Raw genomic sequence first — 26,318 nt, 5'->3', positions numbered from 1 at the left:
GACTGGGGACAAAGAGAAGGCAAATTTATCAAGGAGGAGGAGCTCATGACCATAATGAGGATGGTATTGACACAGCCCCAAATGATCCACAATGGCTCATAAGTGATATGGTCCAGAATTATTTAGACAGAATAAAGGTATATAAAGCACCTGGACCAGATGGCATCCATCCACACATCCTAAAAAAATTGAGAGCTGTAATTTCAAAGCCTTTGTTTCTAATTTTTAGGGACTTGTTAAGGACTGGAATAGTACCACTGGATTGGCGTAGGGCCGATGTGGTGCCTATATTTAAAAAGGGGTCAAAGTCTTTGCCAAGTAACTATAGACCTGTTAGTTTAACTTCTATAATCAGTAAGATACTGGAGAGCTTAATAAAAGACCACATATATGAGTTCTTGCTGGACAAAATATTTTAACCACTTCAATACAGGGCACTTTCACCCCCTTCCTGCCCAGGCCAATTTTCCCCTTTTAGCACTGTTGCATTTTGAATGACAATTGCGCGGTCATGCAACACTGTACCCTAAACCAAATTTATGTCATTTTCCCCCCACAAATAGAGCTTTCTTTTGGTGGTATTTGGGTTTTTTCCTTTTTTGCTAAACAAATAAAAAAAGACCGAAAAGTTTGAAAAAAAAAAGTTTTTTTGTTTAGGTTATACAATTTTGTAAATAAATATGTTTTTTCCTGCACTGATGAGCACTGATGAAACTGCACTGACAGGCACTGATGAGGAGGCACTGATGTGGTGGCACTGATGGGGTGGCACTGATAGGCGGCAATGATAGGCTGCACTAATAGGTAGCACTGATATGCAGCATTGGTGGGAACTGATAGGCGGCACTGCTGGGCACTGATAGGCGGCATTGATGGGCACTGATAGGTGGCACTGATGGGCACTGATAGGCGGCACTGGTGGGCACTGATGGGCACTGATAGGCAGCACTGATGGGCACTAATGGGCACTGATAGGCGGCACTGGGGGGCAATAATGGGCACTGGTGGGCAACACTGATAGATGGCAATGATGGGCACCGGTGGGCAGCACTGATAGGGAGGGCACTGGTGGGCAGCACTGATGGGGAGGGAAATGGGGGGCTCCCTGAGCCCTGATTGCCATCCCTGGTGGCTATAGTGGGCATCCCTGGGGTCATGGGTGGGCATCCCTGGGGTCATGGGTGGGCATCCCTGGTGGTTCTAGTGGCACCGCCCCCCCGAGGGTCTGCACTGGTAATCAATGCTCTGATTACCAGTGCCGACCCCCCCCCCCCGTCAGGGGAGCCGCCAATCGATGCTCCTTTACTCGTGCCTGTCAGGCACGTACTGAGGAAAGCCGATCAACGGCTCTTCCTGTTTACTATGTGACCAGCCGTGATTAGGCTGGTCACATGGTAAAGAGCCTACGTCAGTAGGCTCTTTACCGAGATCGGAGATGCAGGGAGTCAGACTGACACCACGCATCACCGATCGCCGCTCTGCGCGCCCCCGGGGGGCGCACAGAGCGTATTATCCTGCCGCCGTCATATGACGTCCGGTCAGGATAATACAACCACATTCCCACCGTCAATCGCCTATAGGGCGGGCGGGATGTGGTTAACCTCCCTGGCGGTATGATTCTTTTTGATTTTAGGTGCTGAAAGCGGTACCATTATTTTGCATGTAATTCTTGTGAATGAGCTGCCCAAACCAACTGTATACATTTATTATATATATATATATATATATATATATATATATATAATGTATACAGTTGGTTTGTGGCTGCTCATTCACAAGAATTACACATATATATATATATATATATATATATACACACAGTCAGGTCCATAAATATTGGGACATCGACACAATTCTAATCTTTTTGGCTCTATACACCACCACAATGGATTTGAAATGAAACAAACAAGATGTGCTTTAACTGCTGACTTTCAGCTTTAATTTGAGGGTATTTACATCCAAATCAGGTGAACGGTGTAGGAATTATAACAGTTTGTACATGTGCCTCCCACATTTTAAGGGACCAAAAGTAATGGAACAATTGGTTGCTCAGCTTTTCCATGGCCAGGTGTGTGTTATTCCCCCATTATCCTATTTACAAGGAGCAGATAAAAGGTCCAGAGTTCATTTCAAGTGTGCTATTTGCATTTGGAATCTGTTGCTGTCAACTCTCAATATGAGATCCAAAGAGCTGTCACTATCTTCCTCCTGCTGTTGCACCAGGTGGGCATATCAGGCATTGTGGGCAGATAGAATTCCCAATGAATTCCACTCAATCAAACACTGGCTTGGTGGAACCCCCTGAAATAGCTGCAAACACTTCTGTGCCTTAGAAGAGTCTGTAACACAGGACACATCTGCAGGTGTATAGCATGCTCAGTAACCAAAAAGAAAGGTGAACATGCAGTGCCTGTAGGTGCAGCACCACATCCAAAACCACCACTTTGGCATGTGGACACATGTTGTTCACCCCCTCACAGTTGCACAGAAACAACCTCTGCCTCACCTTTTAGGCCTCCTAAACATGATGTTTGTGGGGCTGTAACGGATCAACTGGCACCCCGAATGGGTACCTCCGTTGACGGATGTTCCTAGTGCTTCCCGTGGGCTACAAGCACTTCACCAGACACCATAACCACCTCAGAGCCCACGAACCGCCATAGCTTGGTTGGGGTCTCGCCATCTCCTACCCACTCTGGACCTTCGACAAGGCTCCAGGTTCCCGTGGGTGAAAGAGAGTGAAGCAGGAAAAAGCTCTTACAAGAGCTTAGTGATTATTCAAGGGAGTATGAAGAGCATAGTAATCCCTTGTAGCTGATTCCACCAATGAGAGACAGGACTCTAGATTAAGAGTAAAGAATAACTCAAACTTTAATGGTATAGCTGCTCTTTTATACAGTTTTCCCCCACAAGGTTACCGCCCAGGTGGACCTTGTTGGGAACAGGCCCTGAAATTCACAATCCAATGAAAACAGAGTTTTACACTCCCATACAGTGTACACAATCCCTCCCCTCTGCCTGATTACATTATATGCAGATGAAATTGTGTACAGAAACAGAATTAACCTGAACTAATTAGCTGGCCATCTGGACAGAACAATGTGAGGTCATTAACATTTAACAATGGGACAGGCAGACAACACAATACACATTATCCCAATACACAAACAATAGAGAGAGACTGTCTGACATTGAAATACAATACACATTAGCATCACTTGTAAATGCAGACCCCATTTGAAGCAATCCAAACCATCAGTCTTTCACTCCCAGTGGCATGTAATACCGTCACAGGGGCTTATTCCCTACTTTGGTTATCAGCTATGGCAAGAGCTATATGTGGGAGATGTGGTGCTTGGGTCCACTGCAAACTATGGTGTTATTGTGGACTAAATTACACTACAATAGAGTGTGGTGCTCTGTTGACTGTTCTGTCAATTCAAATTGCAGCATATTAACAGCACTGAATACAGTACTGAATATACCTCTGAGTACTGTATAAAGCACAAAGCAGTAGTAGCACACCACACTACACTAATTAAACTTTTGCCTTAAAAGCAATGTCAGCTCTCCCCCACTAAACTCACAACTTCCTGAAAGCAGTCTTTTATAGTATGTGGCCTGCAACTTAGGTCAAACCCATCATTGGCCAGACGCACTATTTTTGCCTTGAACGGCTTTATCATTGTATTATGGGATATTCCCACTGAATGTCCCAAAAGTTCAGACTCCAGTCAAACCTGAACAGAGAATGTTCAGCCCATACAATGAGGTCATACCTATTCGGGAATACAGGGTGGAACTAGTGTACTCACTACTCATTGAGTGTTTACCATAACTCAGGGCTTATTTTAGATTCAGAGATTTGAGCCTAGTTTGGAGGCTTTATAATAAATGTTGAACTCACAGATAAACTTGCTACATTAATCAACAGTATATGTTACTCTCTTTACATGCCCACAAGCAAATCGCTCAAGCATGGCCGCAAAAAACCTTCTTAATTTTTCCATAACTCTGTGTCCCCATACCATCTTGAGACAGCTAAACTGGTGTGCACACCTCTTCCTACACTTTTCTTGGCATCACCTCTAGTAACCAAGGAACTCCTCCACAGGTAGAAGGAAAAAGGGAAATTAAATAGAAGGGAGGCAGAGGGACAGCAGAATGCAAAGGAGGTCCCAGAAAAGGCCAAGCAAGAGGAGGTGACGCAAAGCTCAGAAAGAAAGCAGAGCAAATGTAGGAGCTAAAAAAGAAAAGCCCTGAAATTTTCCACTAAACTGTCCAAATAAACAGCACCAGACCCAGTAAACAAAAAACAGTAAAACACACAACAAAAGCCGAGAGCCGGGAAACCAGAGCACACAGTGGCAGAGAACACAGCAAGAGTCGGGGTGCCACACATGTCACAACCGACTACATCATTAGTTACTGAAGAGAGTTAACTACTGAACTGATACAATGTTGCAGAGAAGGTTGTTTCACAAGTTTATTAGACTAAACCCCTTTACAGATGAGCAACACCTAACACCATGATCCCCTAGGGCAGTGGTCTCCAAAATGTTGCTCGGGGACCAGATGCGGCCCTTTGCCTGCCTTTATCTGGCCCTTGGGGCACTGTTCCTCTTACTGATACGAGACACTATTCCTCCCACTGACACCAACTGTTGGGCACCATTCTTCCTACTGACACTAATGATGGTAAACTATTCTTCATACTGAAACCAATAATGATGTACTATTCTTCCTACTGATTCCAATGATGGGACACTATTCTTCCTACTAACACCAATGATGGGGTACTATTCATTCCACAATCAATGACGGGGTACTATTCCTCCCACTGACACCAATGATGGGGCACTGTTCTTTCCACTGACACCAATGATGGGGCACTATTCCTCCTACTTAAACCAACAGTGGGGTACTATTCATCTTACTGACAACAACATCTGGCCCCCCTAAAATCTGAAGGACAGCAAACTGGCCCTTTGTTTAAAAGGTTTAGGGACCCCTGTGTAAAGTGATGTGAAAATAAACACTCGCGCCAGGAAATAGCAATGGAAAGGAATATATAAATAGATTAGACTGCTGCTGCTACAACCCACCAGCGGTATAGAATAATAAAGACGTAGTACTACATTACGATTAGCTGCTAGTAATATAGTATTACATCTTTATTATTTTAGGGACCCCTGACCTAGGGTAATCAATGGGGTTAAGCCCTTGCCACATTGTACCAACTCTGTATAGGAGTTTACTCTCTGCAATAGCTGATTCATTTGAACCAGGGTTTCTCAACCTTTTTATCTCAGAGGAAACCTTGGCAAAATGTTTTAGATCTCAGGGAACCCCTGAAAAAAATGTTCTGATCTACAGCTTGTGGAACATCAGTGTGTCAGCGAGCTGGTAATCTAACAATAATTATTTTTAGAAATCGCATTATATAACATAACTCATATCAAAACTTACTTAATGTGAATCTTGAGCTTGCTTTTTTCTCTGCACAGATGCTCAATTCTTGGTTGAACTTGAGATAAGCACACAAATATTTAATCTTCAACTGAAATTAGACAGAGATTTTCACCAGGGCACAGCACAGGGGAGTCACCAGGGCACACTACAAGGGGGCACCGGGGCTCACCACAGGGGGTCACCAGGTCTGATCACGGGGGGGTCACCAGATCAGAGCACAGGGGAGTCACCAGGGTACACAACAGAGGGGTTTCCAGGGCTCACCACAGGGGTTTACCAGGGCAGAGCACAGGAGGATCACTAGGTCAGACCACCACAGGGGGGTGGCTAGGATCTACCACAGGACAGGGTACAGGGGGATCACCAGTTCAGATCAAAGAGGGGCAGTGGGTCAGGGCACATGGGGGTCTCCAGGGCATGACAAAGGAGAGGGTCACCAGAGCAGCACACAGAGGGGTCACCAGGGCAGAGCACAGGAGAGTCACCAGGTCAGGGCACAGGGGAGTCGTTTTAGCTCCTGGGCCTAGTGCTAAAACCTTATGTTGTAAGAATTTTCTTTTTGTTTTCTAATGAAAGTGAACTGATTATTTCAGGGTGGACTTCATGATGGACTTGTAAAGTAAGCAGATTCTGAGATTTGGTTCACAGTATTGGTTAATTAATTAAGCGAATCAATTGGATTAGGTCTTGTTTACAATAGCTTAGCATCTATAAGAGCAGTGTGTACAGCAATCTTTTTCAAAACCTTTAGAAAGCTTTGAGCAGATTTGTTTGTCAGTCACTGCTCTGTACTCTGTCCCTCCAGTGCTCACTGGAGCAACGGGTTGTGAAGGGGCAGGAGTGGTTGGCTCAGGCTATTATGTTGCACGCTGAGAGGCCGAGCCAGCGGCCGGTTTGGAATCTGAGTGGATCCCAACATTATTGTCAGTATCCTTGCAGAGCCTGGACCAGGTCTGTGATGTCAGCCAAAAGTGGGCTTTAGCCTGCTGTCAGCTGAATCTGGGTAACATGACTGCAGAACTAAGTGCATTCCTGTGACCCACAGGCAAAACTGACAGATATGCTTTAAGTCAGAAAGCAAAGTCTTTAATAATTTTTTATGTGGCCTGGTCCTTAGCTGTTATATACAGTGCATATATATTGTATATTTTTAGCATATTATTTATATATTTGTAGCACTGCCCCCTGAAGGACTGCTGAGAATTACACTTTCTAGATTCCCCTGGGTTACCCTTAGCCACTGATAGCAGGCAAACAGCATTGAAAGTCCTTGGCTCAGTCAATAATTATTCCAGGGGATGTTGGTTTTTGTGGTTTTATTTAGAACTGGGATGGGAGAAGGGATGAGTGGGATACTCCAACTATGTACTATGCACAATCTTGAGGACAACTCACTGTAGAATACGGCAAGGCCAATGCTTCACTTTGCCACTGAATTGAAGATAATTTTAAAGATTCCTGCTTGATTATCCTCTTCGGGGTTCTAAACTTGGCACCCCTTTACTTTCACTGCCTGTGTGTGCTGACACCCAGGGCTGCTGTTAGAAATTGCGGGGCCCCGTACAGACTACCTGGCAGGGCCCCTCAAGAAAATATTAAAGATATATTTAGCTAAAATTACAACAAAATCACTATTATCAGACACAAATATAACATAACACGCATAATTCCTGCTAGATCTAAAAATAAAACTATGTTAAATAAAAAAAGAAGATGAGATGAAAATATACAGGCTGGGCAATTGGAGCTCAGTTATCAGAGAGACAGAGAGAGAGAAACAAAGTTACAATTCACAAATAAACTCCTGAGCAGAGATAAGTGCTGGGAGGGGGGCCCACACAAGGGAGGGGGATTAGTGAGGGACAACTGTCTCTTTCTCAACAGATAAAATCTGATAGCAGGGAGAGGGACAGATCAGATTTAGGTGCTGGAGGAAGAATTCTGTATTTGTTGTCCATCACTAATCCCCCTCTCGGTGTGGGCCCCCCTATGTGCTCGGGCCCCCTACAAGAGGGCTGGTGGTCCACCCCTATCAGCGGCCCTGCTGACACCTGTCAATTGACTTTACTCTGGAGTGCTCCCCTTCCTGGGCAGACTCCTGGCAAGCTTCCTGGTACTCACAGACACTGTTTTTCCCAAGGTTGCTCTGCCTTCACCTCCACCAATCAGCTTTCCTGGACCTCTGGATTCAGCACCACACTCCTGGTCCACAAGGCCGACTGCCTGTGACCACCATCCTCAGCAAACAGAAGGAGAGACAGCTGTCGCCCTCCTTCTGGGACCTGGCTTCCCGCCCAAAGTCCCCCTGCCACATGTGTCCTTGGCTTTTATAGCCTATCCCAGGATGCACCACTCTCTGTGCCAACCCACTGGGACAGCTACAAAAGCCTGTGTCACTGGCTGGGTTTCCTCCACTGTCAAACAGGCCTCCCTATTGGATTCAGTGGGGCCACTCCCTCAGCCCAGATGAATCACACCCTGGACACATGCAACAGGCCTGGCTAGAAATCCTGCTCCCCGATAAGCAGACAGAGCAACTATGTTTTACCTGCTACTCCCCAGATAAGCAGGCAGAGTAAATTACACTCCCTACCTTGCACCTATCTAGGAGGGTGCTACATACTGTAGAGTATTTCATATTCTGTAATAACATCATTTAGCGGTTACACAGTTACTGTGACATAAAGAAAAATGTACCCTTGAAAACTAAAATTTTCTCTTTCCCTACGCAGAGGAAGAATCAAACATTTAGATGTTGTAACTCTTCTAAGAAGAATTCAGCCACCCCTGGGATTTGGAAAATTCTGCCCCCATAGGGTGGCTTGTAAGGTAAGGAGCAAAAATTATAAATAGAAGTCCACATATTATTTTTTTTTTAAATATACTTTTCTTACAGTTAATGGACACCCCAGATTTTCTAGTCAGTCATTAAAAAATGAAACATTAGAATGGGAAAACTTACATTCCCTCAATATCAGAGTTTTCCACTGACTGCTGCTTTTGTGGAGTGTATGTCGGAGATTTTACAGGTTTAAATTGGTGTAGAAATCTCTGTATACACACACACACACACTTTACCTAATTTTTTACTGAGCAGGCCAATCATTTTAACCATTTCCTCTATGATTAAGCCCCCGGAGCGGGGTGAAACATGTTGGAGTTGTGGTCTGGATGAATTGAGCTGAGGCTGCTTTTACTTGCTTACCACTCAGGCTGGGTGAGGTGTGCAGCAATCGGGCTACCTTTTTCTGTTTTGCATTATGCTTTGGGTCTGGACGGAGCGTTCCTCAGCCTGCATCCCCACTGGTCAGCGGCAATCAACTAACCAGGCTTTGACAGCCTGAGCAGGGAGCCTTAAGCATTTATCATACATTTATTTTACCTAATCACATTTTTTTTTTAAATCAGAAAGAAAATTTTATTAGAAACTGCACAGTCAAATCCCTTTCCGAAGAATAATGGCTCATTTTTACAGACTGTTAAATGGCATTGTTGTACATATGTACTCACAAAAATCAAAATTCTTATACAGTACTAAGTTATACACTTATTGTACCATAACAACCACCCATTGCAAGCATATTCAGCAAAAGGAAAACACCATAGACTGGAACACTGGCCCACCCTGTAAACTCAGAACTCAGAATCTGGCCAGTTGCACATGGGAACGTACCCCTTTGTATGTATACACAGAAGTACTACAATGGCAATCTATCCATGACTAAATCGGTTGGAGCCAAGCTCGGTACACCCAGACACCCAATCCATATCCTGTCAAACCTAGACGAAACCCCCCTATGTTGGTAGATCAGGCATTTACATTGTAACATTTCACTCATTTGAGGTACCCACATCTCCAGCATAGGAGGGGACTGGAGATCCAATGCTGCAATAAGAGTTTGCGGGCCTGGAAGAACGCCCTGGACACTGCTGTTCTGACAAAAGTATCCTGTACACAATCCTCTAGTATGCCCAGTATGCATGGTCTCGGGTCTAAGGATATTGATATTTGATAAGCACTGTTAACAGTCTGGACAACAGAAGTCCAATACCAATGTGTATAAGATCACCAGTATGCCTATTACACCTAGCACATATTGACAATACAATTTGTGTACTTGAAGCAGTGTATATAATTGGGACCATCATTGAGTTACATTCAATGAGCATCTACGAACATACTCCAATGCCTCTGCCCAAACCAATCACATTTAATTCAAATAAAAACAGCTTTATGACAAGATCCTAAAAAAAAGTAAGCTACTATCCCCTAACTCACCTAACTCATGTAATATATCTTGGCAACTGAATTTTCTAACCTATGATATGCTGAGAAGGAGTGAGATTTCATATTATTAAAGTTTAATACAACTCTTTTGCTCTCTTTGTAGAGACTAGTCAGCATGAACATGCCGCTGAATAGTGATGGCACGGTCACCTTCAATGCCACTTTATTTTCACTTGTGAGGACAGCACTGAAAATCAAAACTGAAGGTAAAAACATACATTTGTGTTAGCGGCACTAGACATTTAAATGTATGCTCCATGAAAAAGGTAAAATACAGAATTCACTGCTCATTAGGCCATTTATATACAGTCTGTGTACGTTCAGCAGCATTTACCTATGAGAAATTATGCATGTAAATGAAACCCCTTGGAGAAGACTCTAAAAAAATAGATTTCTCCTTATATACTGAATATCCATAGGATGTGAAAAATAATGAGCTCCTGGTGTTCTCAAAAGCTAGCTAAAGATGCAGCAGCACAGCCACTAATGTAACCCTTTTGTAAAATGTACATTTAGCTAATGGCATAGTGGACAGGGATAGAGGTACTCTGTCCAAATCCCTGCAACAGAATATATAATTTTCTCTAACTCCCTGGGGTTTACTTTAAAGTTGTTTTTATGAATATTGCTTTATGTCAGTAAAAGCTAGCTCCTCGTAAACTGTTATTCTGGCTGCCCATTTTACTAACTAACCTTCCAAGGGCCTGCTAAATTATATTGTAAAAACATTCCTTTTATTCATGCCTTTCAGCAATGGGTGGGTGCTTTTAGGAGGGGTAATAAAAAAGGGGGGATCCTACTATTCTGTGCTCTATGCCCCAAGAAGGTAATAGTAGTCATTGAAGGGGATTATTTGAACATAAAGAGCCATTTACTATCATATTGTGTGCTGTGTTTCCATACAGTATTTATAAATGAATATAAATAAATACAGTATTTATTAATGCGCTGTGTGATTCAGACTGTATGCAAAACGCACTCCATTTGCAATCTTCAGCAGGTGCCAATAGAAATTAAATGACACCCCATACACAGGTCACAAATGCAGAGCGTTTGTTCACATCTGCCCCCGCTATCCATGCATCCAGCCCCTAATCTTCATGCAGGGCGCCAGACGCATGGATTTCAATGGGTTTTTTTTTTAAGCTAATAGGCTTCAAAAAAGGGTGGGATCGGGGCGCAGAGCACTGCGCCCTAAGCCCACCCAGTTGTGTGACAATAGCGAATGAATATTCGCTATTATCACACTGATTCTCCTCCCAGCCAATCAGGAAGCGGGTCCTGAGACCTGTTTCCTGATTGGCCAAAAGGAGAAGCCATGCTATTGGCCAAGGAGGAGGGAGGAGACGCAGGGGAAGCCGCCGCCACTGACGGGGGGGGATGGTATGGTCCAGGGGGGTATGATGTGGTCCGTCTGCCGCGCCCCCCCCCCCGGCCAAAGGAGCACCAGCCGCCACTGAATTCAGGTGAAGACATGGTGTCAACTGGTCATAAAAGAAGATGTCCGGCACTTTGAGAGATGTCCTCATGTTGTGTGCACAGGACAGGAAGTAGACTGAAGTCTCCTCAATGAGACAAATCGCAAAACAGACCTAACAGAATTTTAAATAAATGCCAGAGGCTTTTTGGTCAGTGGGAGTACAGAAATGGCATAGCGCCCATGGTCAGTAGGAGGAATAGTGCCTCATCATTGATATCATGTTGGAGGAAAAGTGCTCCATTGTTGGTGTCAGTGGCTGGAATTATGCTTCACACTTACTGTCAGTGGAAAGAAAATGCCCCAATAAAGGCTAAAGGCTAGCAAAGGGCTGCATTTTGGCCAGCAGGCTGCAGTTTGGAGACTTGTATTTTATGGGTATCAGCGGTGCTCTTTTATATACAAAGTATAAAATGATTAGTGCAAAATCAAATATGAAATGGATAATTATCTTACTGATGACAAAAAAGATAGCACAATCCTGTGATACAATGTGGAATAAATATAAGAAACTTATCACATGTATAAATATTAAAATAAAGTGCCACAAAAAAAAAGTCCTTGTGATCTGAATTGATGGCAGTAGAATAATTAATTGAAAAGTGCCAGTGCTGGAATCCAAGCAATCGTGAGTCACTCTGTGCTCCCCTCCTGTGTCCCCACTCACCGGAACATACAGTGCCTTGCGAAAGTATTCGGTGATGGTGATGAGCTATGTTGCTTTTACGCCAAACATAACGTTTTGCATTGTTGCCAAAAAGTTTGATTTTGGTTTCATCTGACCAGAGCACCTTCTTCCACATGTTTGGTGTGTCTCCCAGGTGGCTTGTGGCAAACTTTAAACGACACTTTTTATGGATATCTTTAAGAAATGGCTTTCTTCTTGCCACTCCGCCACTCTTCGTCCTACGTGCGACTGACTCTTATACTCAAAGCTCCTCCTTCTACACCCAATGTGTAAACTACACCCTTTAGACCAATATTACATCCGCCGGAAGTATCGCGGACTCCATATTAGTACTCTATTATATATATTTGCATAAGATGAGTGTAACCAGAAAAAAAGTTCACATAAATCAAATATTATTGCACCTATTGCAATAACTATGGAACATAGGCATATTATATATTTTCCCCACAAGTACAACATATGTGGAAATATTCGTAGATATTCTCTTAAGACAGGGGGAAGTGAAAGGTACAAGTGTCTATATGTGTGTGTATTAATCTAAATGTGTACTAGTCCTGGTAGGTAAAAATTATGCACCCCTATTTTAAAACGTGAATACCCACAAACTATTGCAGGTATATGACCAAATAATATTTGGGACAGTAACTAAAAGCGGGGTAAATGATTAAAGGTTAATATAGTGATCCACGGGACTAAACATTGGTGACCCAAATATGGTGGGTCATCATAAATAGGGGGTAGATTTCATATATATCCTCTTTAATAACGATGTTCCCCAATAGTTAATGCTGAGTGACTCATGAATACAATATACCAATTATGTATATATAGTATAGGCTGTTACAGTAAATACATAAATACATGTCATCTACTGTAGGTGTACTTAAAGACAAGTAGGATATCATAATTGTAATAGTGGTATATTATATGCATACAAATCCTCTAAATGTCATTACTGTAACAATAATAAAACCAAATCAGCTAAAAAATATATAATAAGTTAGTTTAAAAATCATTAATGAAACAGTTAATGTCTAATTCTACATGCAATCCTGTTGGTGTCATACTACGGAGTTGGTGGATCCACTTGGTCTCATTTTGGGAAATTGCCCTTTTCATATTAGTACCTCTCCAAAGTTTTTCTATTCTATCAATGTCACAAAATGATAATTTACTAGGGTCCTTGTTATGATATAGTCTGAAGTGGGTGGACAAACTATGTTTGGGGAACTATGTTTGGGGAATCCTTTTTTAATATTATTTACATGTGTAGCCTAACTCTAATTTCCCTAGTTGTCCTTCCTACGTACTATAGTCCACATTCACATTCCAGCAAATATGTGATGTGGGTACTGCTGCACGTAATGAATTTGGAAATTTCGTAGCTCCGTGAGGTAGTTTTGGATTGAAAATGTGTTACTCCCTTTCTTGCATGTTTTGCACGTGATACATTTTCCACATCTAAAAAATCCTATCTGATCTAAAAAGGTGACCATTTTTTTCGGGAGGTCTGGGACACTTTTGACTATTTTGTCTCTAAGTGTAGGTGGGCGCCTGTATATAAATTTTGGTTTAGTGGGTAGAATTTTGCAGTTTGGAGACTTCTGGTATAGGGCATGGGGTTCTCAGCAACAGCTGATAACTCCATTTGGAAAGACACCTAAAATGTGGTACTTTTTACCAATGTTTAAGATATTATAACCAATTGTTTTTTCTTAAGAATCATTAAATATGATATATGAAATTATTAAATATTTAGTAGATTGTAGTATTAACACTTTTTTTTGAATGATAAATGATGCCCTGAAAATGCTTGAGATTTTATGGTAATGCTGGTCATTTCTCAAAACCAGTGTGAATAATCTTTAAAACCAGAAACTGTCCTTGCTAATGAAAAACAACTGGCAACTATGTTTATACCCAAAATGAATGTTTTTGTGTGAGAAGGGTGACTGTAGAATGAATCACTAGCCTATTATATTTCCAAGGGACCCCATCTGAAAATATGCCCTCTAAAAAAAAAACTGCTCTGCCACAGCCATTAAAAAACAAAACAAGCAAGTCTCAGGCTGGGTTCAAATATGCTGTGGCCGCGGTTCACAGCATGGGGGTCCAGTGCGTCCCTGTTCAGGTGCGAATCCGGTCTGAATTTTTGCATGAATTCGCACCTGAATCGGAACCAAAGACGCACAGGACCCTTTTAATATCTGGACTGCACCCTCCCCAAAGCTGTGTGAGGCTCCATTGCGAGCTGGGCACACTCTCCTGTCATGCAAATTGGATGCGGGGATGTGTGAACCCCAGCCTCATTCTGATTTCTGCATTCTCCATAGTAGAAAACAATTAGATAATCCAGGAAAAGCAGAAAGTGCAAGACCTCTGTTTGGCTTTATAGAGAGAGACCTCAATCACGCGTAACTTTACCTGGAAATCCAGGGTAGAGTTCTTACCACCACTGTCCCCAAAGCATAAGAGCTAGATGGTTTATTGAGCCCCTCTCACTCCACCTGAAACTGAAAAAAATATTCTTTATGCACTCCCTTTTAAATTTGCTGGCAAACTTCTTCCTAAATGTCCCACAGTGTTTAATGGCCTTATACTGTATATGTTTCTTTTTCAACTAGGTAACTTTGAACAGAGTAATGAAGAGCTGCGAATGATTATAAAGAAGATTTGGAAAAGGACCAGTATGAAGCTGCTGGATCAAGTTATTCCACCAATTGGAGGTAATCTTGTATGTGTGCTGGTAAAATGAACTTGTTCCAATAGCATATCATTTACTGTATATTTCCCAAACTTTGAATAGCATTTTATTTTCAAAATCTACACTATTCTATCAGTTATTACCTATTTTTCTTTTCTATAGATGATGAGGTGACTGTTGGTAAGTTTTATGCCATCTTTCTGATACAAGAACATTTTCGAAAGTTCAAGAAGCGGCAGGAAGAGTATTATGGATACAGGCCTAAAAAAAGTGCAAATAATGTGGAAATTCAGGTACCCTACACAATTACTCTAAATGATATACTGTAATGTTGTGGGATGAATAATTATTGATAAATAGCTTAATCGTTTTACTATTACTTACTAACCAACTCTGCCATGCTGCCTATTTAGATATGCTTATTGATGTAATCCTTTGCAGGCTGGTTTACGTACAATAGACGAAGAGGAAGGAGAAGGTGAACTTCATCGTGCCATTTCTGGAGATCTGACCCCGGAGGAGGAATTGGAAAGGGCTATGGTAGAGGCGGCCATTGAAGAAGGCATTTATCGGGTAAGCATTGGCAAATGCAGGTGTTAGCATATATCTAGAGTTAGTTAATTAACTGCTTGCCGACCGCCCTATAGCACATTTACTGTTACAGGGTCGCAGGGCCGGATTAAGAGCATCATGGGCTTTGCTGCTGAGGATTTTGAAGGGCCTTAAGGGCTGTGCCTTGGCATGCACCCAGAGGAGGAAGGGTGCAGCCATGCATGCCTAATTCAACATGGGATGCTGTCTCTGAAGCCCATAAACACATCCATGCATCGGCAACTGTCCCTCCTTGTCCGGCCTTCGCGCTGTGTGGGGATGTTCTGAGGGTGCTGCCTGGGGAAGCGAGCATAGAAGCCAGACTTCTGTGTTTACAAGTGACAGAAGAGCGGTAACAGTGAATATGTCCAACCCGGGGCCTATATAAAGGTAGGGGCCTGGAGCTGCAGCTCCAATAGCCCCTACGTTAATCTGGCCCTGCAGGGTCACACTGCACAGGATCATGCATATATACGTGATCCTGCACTTCTGGGTATCGGGTGCAAGAATCTACACAGCACAGCAGGAGCTGATCAGCGCGTCTCGCGGACCTAATGTCCGCTGGTACTCACTGATTGTTTTGTACACAGGCAGAACAGCGATCTGCCTATGAAAGCAAGGCAGATTGTCATTCTGTCAGTACAGAAGGAATGGATCCTGTGTTCCTGTAAAGCAGGAAAACTGATCCATGCCTTCCATTAGAAAAAGCACCTCCCCCACTACACTGAATCACCAGCTAGGCACACATTTAACCCTTTGTTGGCCCTGGATGTTTAACTCCTTCCCAGTCAGTGTCATTAGTACAGTGACAGTGCAAATTTTAAGCACTGATCACTGGTTCATAAAAAAAGTGTCAAAAATGTCAGTTAGGTGTCCAATTTGTCCACCACAATATTGCAGTCCCGCAGTAAGTCGCTGATTGCCACCATTACTAGTAAAAAAATAAATAGATAAAAATTTCATGAATATATCCCATCGTTCGTAGACACTATGACTTTTGCGCAAACCAATCAATATGCGCTTATTGGGATTTTTTTTTTCAAATATTTGTAGCAAAATACATATTGGCCTAAACTGATGAAGAAATTTGATTTACATTTTTATTGGATATGATTTAGAGCAGAAAGTACATTTTGATTTTTACATTTTATTTTTGAGAATGTTTTATAGCAGAATGTGAAAAATATTGTTTTTTTTTTTTTCAAAATTATTATTTTTTGGATTATAGCGTGAAAAATAAAAAATGCAGAGGGGATCAAACACCACCAAAAGAAAGCTCTATTTGTGGGGAAAAAAATACATATATTTTATTTGGGTACAACGTTGCACAGCCGCGCAATTATCAGTTAAAATACCGCAGTGCCATATCGCAAAAAATGGCTGGTCAGGAAGGGGAGTAAATCTTCCAGAGGGCAAGTGGTTAAGAAAAGAGACACAGATTTCAAAACCCAAATTTGTAAACTTCGACCACAAGTAATTCAGCAATTCACGTGATGCATGGCCAGTATAACTAGATTAGCAACTGTGATAGGGTTCTTTAAATGAATGCAAGCTAAAGTAGTATCTCAATAAACAATTGATACAATTTCCATTTTCCAATTCCATTATACAATTACCGATCTGTACAATATATTTTAAACATTTATACCAATCATTTTTACATTGGATTACGTTAGAGGATTCGTCTACACTAATGATATGATGATACATATTTGGTGGGATTGCCCACTGATAATGACATTTTGGGCCAAGTTACAAGAGCTAATTTTACATGTTACAAACACAAAGTTGAGATTATCTTCTGCCTGTTGCTTGTTGCATATATCCGACTGTTCATTGGTGGAGTATAAACAGTTTTTGGTTAAGCACTTACTAAATACTGTTAAAGCGCTAATTCAGAGGTATTTGAAAGTCAAGCTCCTACTATTAAAGAGTGGTTGAAATCCGTTGACAGGATATGCTATGTAGAAGAAATGGTGGCTATTGCCAAAGATTCAATAGAGAATTTTGTTAAGATTTGGGGAGTGTGGTTTGCTTTTAAACACATCTGAGATTATGACAAATATATTAAAGGGTAACAAAGTGTGTGGCGCTAATAGTCGGTTGACTGATGGACTATTTACGGTTTGAGATGGTGATAAATACTAGATAGAGACGAATCTGGGACCTGCTGTGTGTGTTTTCTCTTTTTTTTTGGTCTGTCTGTTTGTTTTGTCTGTATGTGTTGGTATGTTGGTTTGATTGCCCTTCCATGTGTGACGTAACCCCGGCATAAAACGGCGGTATGATTAATTGGGGTTTTTGGAATAGACGGGAAAACTGCTATAGGATGCCATTGGTTAAGGAGATGATCTGTATAAAGGATTTGTAAAAAAGCTGAAGCAGTATCTTCCATCAACTTTTTTTTATCTTGCAAAGCAACAAGCAAACTACCCTGTGCCAAAATTGCACCCAAGGCTTGGCAGGGACATTTATACAAAATAGCATACATGCATACAACATACATAAATCATGAACTCAGAATAGAATGCAACACCATATAAACAAGAATGCAACTCACAGTACATGCATTTGATAAATACTATAGACAAACTCAAGGAAATAATACATTTTAAATAATAATCCTTTCTGCAACTGCTTGGTTAGCAAACACCTGGGCACAGGTTAACTCCTTCAGTGCTGGTATAAATAATTAAAACCGTGTAAATATTTAGAGCTCAATTAATTGCCTTGTGATGTGGAGAAAGAGGGACAGAAGGAAGGAATACGCTTTGCTGAGCAACATAAAAAGAGGAAGGAAATGAGGAAAAGATAGAAGGAAAATTCAAACAGCACAAGCATGAAATAAAGAAAATTATTTTCCTGGCGCCAATTCATGGCAGCATACATGTTGGCATCAGGAAAATGAAAAATTTAATTAAATACTTACCATACTTTTCCTTTCATGGTGCTAAACCACGATAGCATACTACCACATGTATGCTGCCATGTTGGCATCAGGACTCATCCTTTAGACTACTACTGTCCTTTTACACCATTGCAGGTAAGCAATATAGCTTGGTCATCATTACAGTTGGAAAATAAAGGAGCAGCAACATACTGGTGAGCTCATTTTTTACTATCTCCTATAAACATGGTCAGGTAGAAAGAGTGACAGCACTGTAAAAAGCAATAAAGCTCTAACTGACTTACTGTGTCAATCTGAATGCTTTTCATTGGAGGCCAATACCCAGACAAATTCAGATACTAATGGTAATGTAAGTAAAATAAAACATTTAGGTCCCATTCACACTAAAACACATTTTTTCAACACGCCCGCTCTATGTGTGGTGCCATTTATTGTGCGTTGTGCAATATACAGTAGAGCGCAAGGCAGCACAGCATACCACATCACATATAATGTGCTTAGTAGTGTGGTACATTATTTTCAAAAAAATGATAGTTTATGTTGTTCAATCTGTTGTGGTATATTGGCAGTTCATTTATAACGCAACCTAAGTTAAAGTAGTTGTAACCCTTATTCATCACAAAATAATTTTTCTGTATAGAAATGTAAGCCTGTCATGACGGTGTGCTGCTTTTAAATAAAAATAAATAAATACATAAATAAATAAATAAATCAAAAAAATAAACTTCCCTTATAGCATTATCTTGCTTCAATAGCGCAGGTCACATAATCGCTGTAGCCTACACAGCTATGCACGGACCTGCCGGTGGTCATGCCAGTTTTTAGGGCATTTACTTCAAGACGGAAATGACGTTGCAGACCCGGCGGCAAAGCATAATTTCTTCCTTTGTCCAGACAGCTGCAGTGGGCCAGTTGGGGGGCTGTGACCTACCATGGAAGATACAGGTGTGCTGTGGATGTAAACTGACCACGCTTGCTTTGATCAGCAGCCATGCTAGCATGGTGAGTTTACTGTCAGGAGGAGGGGCACAGACAGGATCAACCAGGTCACATAGAACATCGGCAGAGAGAAATTTAATACTGATTTGAGAAATTGCATAAAAACAACCTAAAGAGCTAGCACTATGGTTTGTTTTTAGGCTTGCATAGAAACATAGAATGTGTCGGCAGATAAGAACCATTTGGCCCATCTAGTCTGCCCAATATATCTGAATCCTATGAATAGTCCCTGGCCCTATCTTATATGAAGGATAGCCTTATGCCTATCCCATGCATGCTTAAACTCCTTCACTGTATTTGCAGCTACCACTTCTGCAGGAAGGTTATTCCATGCATCCACTACTCTCTCAGTAAAGTAATACTTCCACATATTACTTTTAAACCTTTGCCCCTCTACTTTAAAACTGTGTCCTCTTGTGGTAGTTTTTCTTCTTTTAAATATGCTCTCCTCCTTTACCGAGTTGATTCCCTTTATGTATTTAAAAGTTTCTATCATATCCCCTCTGTCTCTTCTTTCTTCCAAGCTATACATGTTAAGGTCCTTTAACCTTTCCTGGTAAGTTTTTTCCTGCAATCCATGAACTAGTTTAGTAGCTCTTCTCTGAACTCTCTCTAGAGTATCTATATCCTTCTGGAGATATGGCCTCCAGTACTGCGCACAATACTCCAAGTGAGGTCTCACCAGTGTTCTGTACAGCGGCATAAGCACTTCTCTCTTTCTACTGCTTATACCTCTCCCTATACATCCAAGCATTCTGCTGGCATTTCGTGCTGCTCTATTACATTGTCTTCCCACCTTTAAGTCTTCTGAAATAATTACTCCTAAATCCCTTTCCTCAGATACTGAGGTCAGGACTGTGTCAAATATTCTATATTCTGCCCTTGGGTTTTTACGCCCCAGGTGCATTATCTTGCACTTATCCACATTAAATTTCAGTTGCCAGAGTTCTGACCATTCTTCTAGTTTTTCTAAATCCTTTTCCATTTGGCGTTTCCCTCCAGGAACATCAACCCTGTTACATATCTTTGTGTCATCAGCAAAAAGACAAACCTTACCATCGAGGCCTTTTGCAATATCACTTATGAAGATATTAAACAAAATTGGTCCCAGTACAGATCCCTGAGGTACCCCACTGGTAACATGACCTTGTTCTGAATGTTCTCCATTGACTACAACCCTCTGTTGTCTGTCACTCAGCCACTGCCTAATCCACTCAACAATATGGGAGTCCATGCTCAATGACTGCAGTTTATTGATAAGTCTTCTATGTGGGACAGTGTCAAAAGCCTTACTAAAATCTAGATATGCAATGTCTACTGCACCTCCACCGTCTATTATTTTAGTCACCCAGTCAAAAAAATCTATAAGATTTGTTTGACATGATCTCCCTGAAGTAAACCCATGCTGTTTTTCATCTTGCAATCCATGGGATTTAAGATGTTCCACAATCCTATCCTTTAATAGGGTTTCCATTAATTTGCCTACTATTGATGTCAGACACACTGGTCTATAGTTGCTCGATTCCTCCCTACTACCTTTCTTGTGAATGGGCACGACATTTGCCAATTTCCAATCTTCCGGGACGACTCCTGTTACTAATGATTGGTTAAATAGATCTGTTAATGGTTTTGCCAGCTCACCACTAAGCTCTTTTAATAATCTTGGGTGTATCTCATCAGGACCCTGTGACTTATTTGTCTTCACTTTAGACAGCAATCTTAGAACGTCTTCCTCTGTAAAGACACATGCATCAAACGATCCATTAGTCATCCTTTCAAGTGGAGGTCCTTCTCCTTCTTTTTCTTCTGTAAAAACTGAACAGAAGTATTCATTAAGGCAGTCGGCTAGCCCTTTATTCTCTTCTACATACCTTCCGTCCTTTGTTTTTAATTTAGTTATTCCTTGTTTTAATTTCCTTTTTTCATTTATATATCTGAAGAATGTCTTATCCCCCTTTTTCATAGACTGAGCTAGTTTTTCTTCTGCCTGCGCTTTAGAAGTTCTTATAACTTGCTTGGCCTCTTTCTGCTTAATCTTGTAGATTTCCTTATCTTCATTGCTCTGGGTTTTTTTATAATTACAAAATGCTAGCTTTTTATTTTTAATGATTTGGGCCACTTCTGCTGAGTACCACAGTGGTCTCTTCCTTTTTTTGCTTTTACTGACAAGTCTAATGCAATTTTCTGTTGCCTTCAATAATGCACCTTTTAAGTAGTCCCATTTCTCCTGGACTCCATGTAATCCGTTCCAGTCTGATAAGGACTCATTTATGACTAATTTCATTTTTGAAAAGTCTGTTTTTCTAAAATCTAAAACTTTTGTTTTTGTGTGGTGTGACTCTTTCACAGTTCTTATATTAAACCACACTGACTGGTGATCACTAGATCCCAAGGTTTCGCCTACAATGACATCATATACCGAATCCCCATTTGTGAATACCAAATCCAAAATGGCCTCCCTCCGGGTTGGCTCCTCAACCACTTGTTGCAGAGACAACCCCAGTAGGGAATTTAGAATATCTGTACTCCTGGTAGAACTTGCTATTTTGGTTTTCCAGTTTATATCTGGAAGATTGAAATCTCCCATAATGATAACTTCTCCTTTCATTGTCATTTTAGCTATTTCTTCAACTAGTAGATCATCTAGTTCTTTAACTTGACCAGGTGGTCTATATATCACACCTACACGAGTTACTGCATGATTAGCAAACTGCAACGTAACCCAAACTGACTCTATGTTGGCCTCACCAACTTGTATTAGGTTAGATTTAATGCTATCTTTCACATACAGGGCCACTCCTCCTCCTTTCTTGCCTTCTCTGTCTCTTCTGTATAAAGAGTACCCTGGTATGGTTATGTCCCAGTCATTTCTTTCATTAAACCATGTCTCCGTAACAGCCACTAAATCTACATTCTCAGATGCCATTATTGACCCAAGTTCATTGATTTTTTTACCTAAACTGCGAGCATTTGTAGACAGGACTCTGAGCTTATCATTTCTTAACCTTGCAAACACTGTAAAACACCAAACAGATTGCTAAAGTGTTAATCCAGCCTTTATTTTATGTCTACCCGGACTTCACATTCTCTAGCTTTCTTTTTATTATCTCTGCTATCTTCATCCTTTTTCTTCTGGTTATTTGCATGCAAGTTTACTTTGCTTGACTCTCCCGAACAATGAACTCATTGTTATGTTTTAGTCTGTGCTCATAATCATGGGTTCCCGCTGTGTTCTGGCCATAAAAATACTCTTAGACCTTGCCATCTTCTGCAGATATTATGAATATTAAATAATATTTAGTTGATTTCTCTCAATATAGCTTTTGATCCTATAAACGTTGTTCATACTTGAGATACCATGTTCCCAAAGATGTCAAGAATGTCACAGCTGGCATATGTAAGCATAAATACATATGGTTTTTGGATAAAACATATATTCTGCAGAAGCTGGCAGTTCTGATATTGTACAATTCACAGTGTTTTACCGAGCTACTAGGGAAAGTTGTACAGGGCCTGGCTAAAAACCTAACGGGACTGTTTTTGGGATAGTCAGTCAACATCTTTGACCCACCTAGCTGGATCTCCCATCCATTTATCAAATAACTGACCACATCTTTGCAAGGTTATTAAGTCAGCCTGGACTTTTACTAGCCAGGCAATGAGGAATCCTCTCCAATCATGTCTAGGCCCCTTTTGTTGTCAGTAGTTACATATTATTACAGGAGAATATTACTGGCCGAAACTTCTTTGCTTGGACTTTCATTAAGCAGGAGGCATAAAGATTGGCTCCTGTTCTGATGGGTGAGTAGGAGTTTTCTCGGGGAGAAAATATTTTATAGATTACATTTAATTTCTTTGCCTCAAAAATATTTAGGAAACAAGCTGATATTGCTATGGAAATACATGTTTGGATATTATAAAATAAATCATGCCATCATGAAAATCTAGAAGTCATTGTTAAACGTAAATTACAAATGCCGCTGCTCATTTTATTTCAGATGGTGGTAATAGCAGGTTACCCCCATGCAGGATAACCCTACGTTAAAATTGCTAAAACCTGAGTCTAACTTATTTGGCTTTTAATGGATTGAAGAATTTTTACTAAGGTAGTAAAACCCCTTCATTAGGAGCTTGTATGGTCTTTTGGTACCTTGCTATATATTGTATTCTCATGGTTTTAGTAACTGCTGCAAAAGGATTTTGACACTAAAGATATACATACTTTACATAGTTATTGAGGTTGAAAAAGTACACAAGCCCTTCTGGTTTAACCAATAGAACAAAAAAAAAAATATATCATATAAAGAAGCCTACACTTAATGTTGATACAGTGGCAAAAAAAACCCCTTAAAAAGTATGGTCCATTTTGACTTCAGTGGGGGGGAAATAAATTCCTCCCTGATGCCCCAGAAGACAATCAGGTATTCCCCTGGATCAACAATCCCTTTAAAGGAGTTGTAAAGTCTCAAGGTTTTTCACCTTAATGCCTTCTATGCATTAAGGTGAAAAACGTTTTCTGCTTCAGCTACCCCCCTCAGCCCCCCTTTTTCTTACCTGGACCTGATCATTCCAGCAATGAGCACAAGCCCAGTGGCTCCAGCTGCTGTCTCGGGTCCTCATTGGATAGATTGATAGCAGCAGGAGCCACTGGCTCATTGGGCGGGGCCGAGTCCTGCTGTCTGTGTCAATGGACGCAGCCGCGGGACTCACGAGTGCACCCACATGGGTGCCCCTATGGAAAGCGGCTCTTCATGGGGGTACCCGATGAAGAGGAGGAGCCAGAAGCAACGCCGGGGCACCCCAGAAGAGGAGGATCGGGTCTGCTCTGTGCAAAAACCTTGCACAGAGCAAGTATAACATGTTTGTTATTTAAAATAAATAAATTAACCTTTAGACCGCATTCACACTGCAGCGGCACGACTTCTGCACGACTTCGGGGGCGACCTGTGAAGTCCCGTGCACCGCGACTTCGGCGCGACTTGCACGGACTTCATATAATGAATGTCTATGCAAGTCGCTCCGGGGTCACCCTGAAGTAGTACAGGACCCTTTTTCTAAGTCGGAGCGACTTGTGTCGCTCCTATTAGAACGGGTCCTGTAGCACTGCATGGACCGCGAGGGACCGCGACTTGTCAGGCTGACAAGTCGCCTGACAAGTTGCGGTAGTGTGAATGGAGCCTTACAATCACTTTAATGCTTTAATTCCTGTCAAGGGATTTCTAGTATAAGGCATGTGGTGTGGCATTTTGGTGGGTCATATGTCAAACAGTCTGGATGTAATAATATCTAGAATTCACAATTCCACCTCACAGGGAGGTTGTCAAATCCTGCACATTAGGACCCGGGTACACTTAAATATACTGTGTATTGGTATGTGCTTTTACTGCATATTTAAAACATATTCATATATTATGGTTCCATCTTCATACTGTTCTGTTTTCCAGAGAACGGGTGGGCTATTTGGGCAGGAAGACAGTTTTCATGCTGAACCTGTCAGCCCTCTGCATTCAACTATTACCAGCCAACGACCCTTACGATTTTCGGAAGCTGGAAGTGAGGACTTGGATTCGCCTGTATTTCTACCAGAACCTGTATTTTTCCCTCCACCAAGAAGGAATCGTAACACAAACAACAGCACAATTTCAAGGTATACATGTTAATATTTAGACAAACAGTTTACCAAAGCCTTTTTATTAGCTTTGGACAGAGTAGTAAAGGGGTTAGAAGAATGTATGAATATTGTATACTACTTCCATACCCTCCAACCTTAAAAAAAGAAACATGTAGTCCAATAAAGTGACATGCCAACATGCTCCTTTTCCTTCTTATTAGCAGGGTGGAATGACACACAACTGTTTATTAGGGATCATGACTAGTGGTAGGATGAAAACCCTCTGGACTTACATACAGTATCTCACAAAAATGAGTACACCCCTCACATTTTTGTAAATATTTTATTATATCTTTTCATGTGACAACACTGAAGAAATAACACTTTGCTACAATGTAAAGTAGGGAGTGTACAGCTTGTATAACAGTGTCAATTTGCTGTCTTCTCAAAATAACTCAACACACAGCCATTAATGTCTAAACTGCTGGCAACAAAAGTGAGTACACCCCTAAGTGGAAATGTCCAAATTGGGCCCAATTAGCCATTTTTCCCTCCCCAGTGTCATGTGACTCATTAGTGTTACGAGGTCTCAGGTGTGAATGGGGAGCAGGTGTGTTACATTTGGTGTTATCGCTCACAGAATATATTTAGTTAGCCAACTGCAGGTAAAGTATTTCCCTTCTGCTTTAAGACACAACTCTCTTTTTTAGGGGGTTAGACCAGAGGCTTACAACTCCAGATTTTGAAAGAGTGCAACAAAGTGAAGAGCAATGGGATACCAACAGTACCATAAGCCAGACAACAAACTGAAAGAAGGTATTCTCCCAATGATCAAATATGAGTGGTAATCACTGTAAGCAAAAAGTACATTTGAGAGAATAAATACTTTCGAAGTCATATTCATTTTTCAGGAGATTAAAATGCCATCTGACAGTAAAACCTTTTTTTTTTTTTTTTCAGGAGCTGAATTGCCATTCCTACGGAAAGAAAAAAAGGCATCACCAACTATGCCGTGACTTGATTATTACATCACCAAGATTGACAAACTGACTTTTCAGCCATTTCTGCAGTGAATCTGGAATTAGTACTTTTTCCAGCAAAACAGAAATGTGACTCGACCTCATTTTAATATTAACTTAATAAATTATAGTTCACTTGTTCTTTTGGATTTTTATATATATGTTTTATTTATGTTTAATATTGTGTATATAAACACTCCAGCTGGTAAACAGCTAGTTTTTACAAAGTATGGAAAATGAATAATACTAGACGCTGTCTTGTGGACATTTTGTGTAAGCCCCCTGAAGTTTAAAGTGATTTACCATTCTTTTAGAATACTCAGCACTGCCTCTGAAATCTTTACTTGCACTAATCAGTTGTAAAGTAGAGGATGCAGATATTAGCTTACTCCTCCGACATAGCATCTGAAATTAAAGTTCGCTAAAGTGGATAGAAAAGCCAGCCCCCCTTATTAAGGAATGAATGCAGAACTGAAAATAGAAAAATGGACTAAGATTCTAATACCATGTAGAGAATTAATGTATCTTTATACACATAATGTCTTTGTGCAGTATTAA

General features: G+C 41.1%; 1 protein-coding gene across 1 annotated transcript in view; it reads left to right on the top strand.

Annotated features, from left to right (window-relative positions):
- The window catches only part of CACNA1S (calcium voltage-gated channel subunit alpha1 S), a 240,535-nt gene extending 214,634 nt beyond the window's left edge, over positions 1–25,901 (top strand). Inside the window, exons 36-43 of the mRNA XM_082244590.1 lie at positions 8,205–8,301; positions 9,864–9,966; positions 14,553–14,654; positions 14,795–14,925; positions 15,074–15,205; positions 24,575–24,777; positions 25,452–25,557; positions 25,702–25,901. Coding sequence (XP_082100716.1) covers positions 8,205–8,301; positions 9,864–9,966; positions 14,553–14,654; positions 14,795–14,925; positions 15,074–15,205; positions 24,575–24,777; positions 25,452–25,551 — 868 coding nt within the window. The 3' untranslated portion in view covers positions 25,552–25,557; positions 25,702–25,901. The remainder of the gene's footprint in view (positions 1–8,204; positions 8,302–9,863; positions 9,967–14,552; positions 14,655–14,794; positions 14,926–15,073; positions 15,206–24,574; positions 24,778–25,451; positions 25,558–25,701) is intronic.
- The last annotated feature ends 417 nt before the right edge of the window (positions 25,902–26,318 follow it).

The sequence above is a fragment of the Pelophylax lessonae genome, assembly GCF_965119305.1.
Source record: "Pelophylax lessonae genome assembly, chromosome: 2".
NCBI classification, from domain to species: domain Eukaryota; kingdom Metazoa; phylum Chordata; class Amphibia; order Anura; family Ranidae; genus Pelophylax; species Pelophylax lessonae.
The sequence above is the reverse complement of the archived record's forward strand: the minus strand, read 5'-3'. Positions and strand labels throughout refer to the sequence as shown.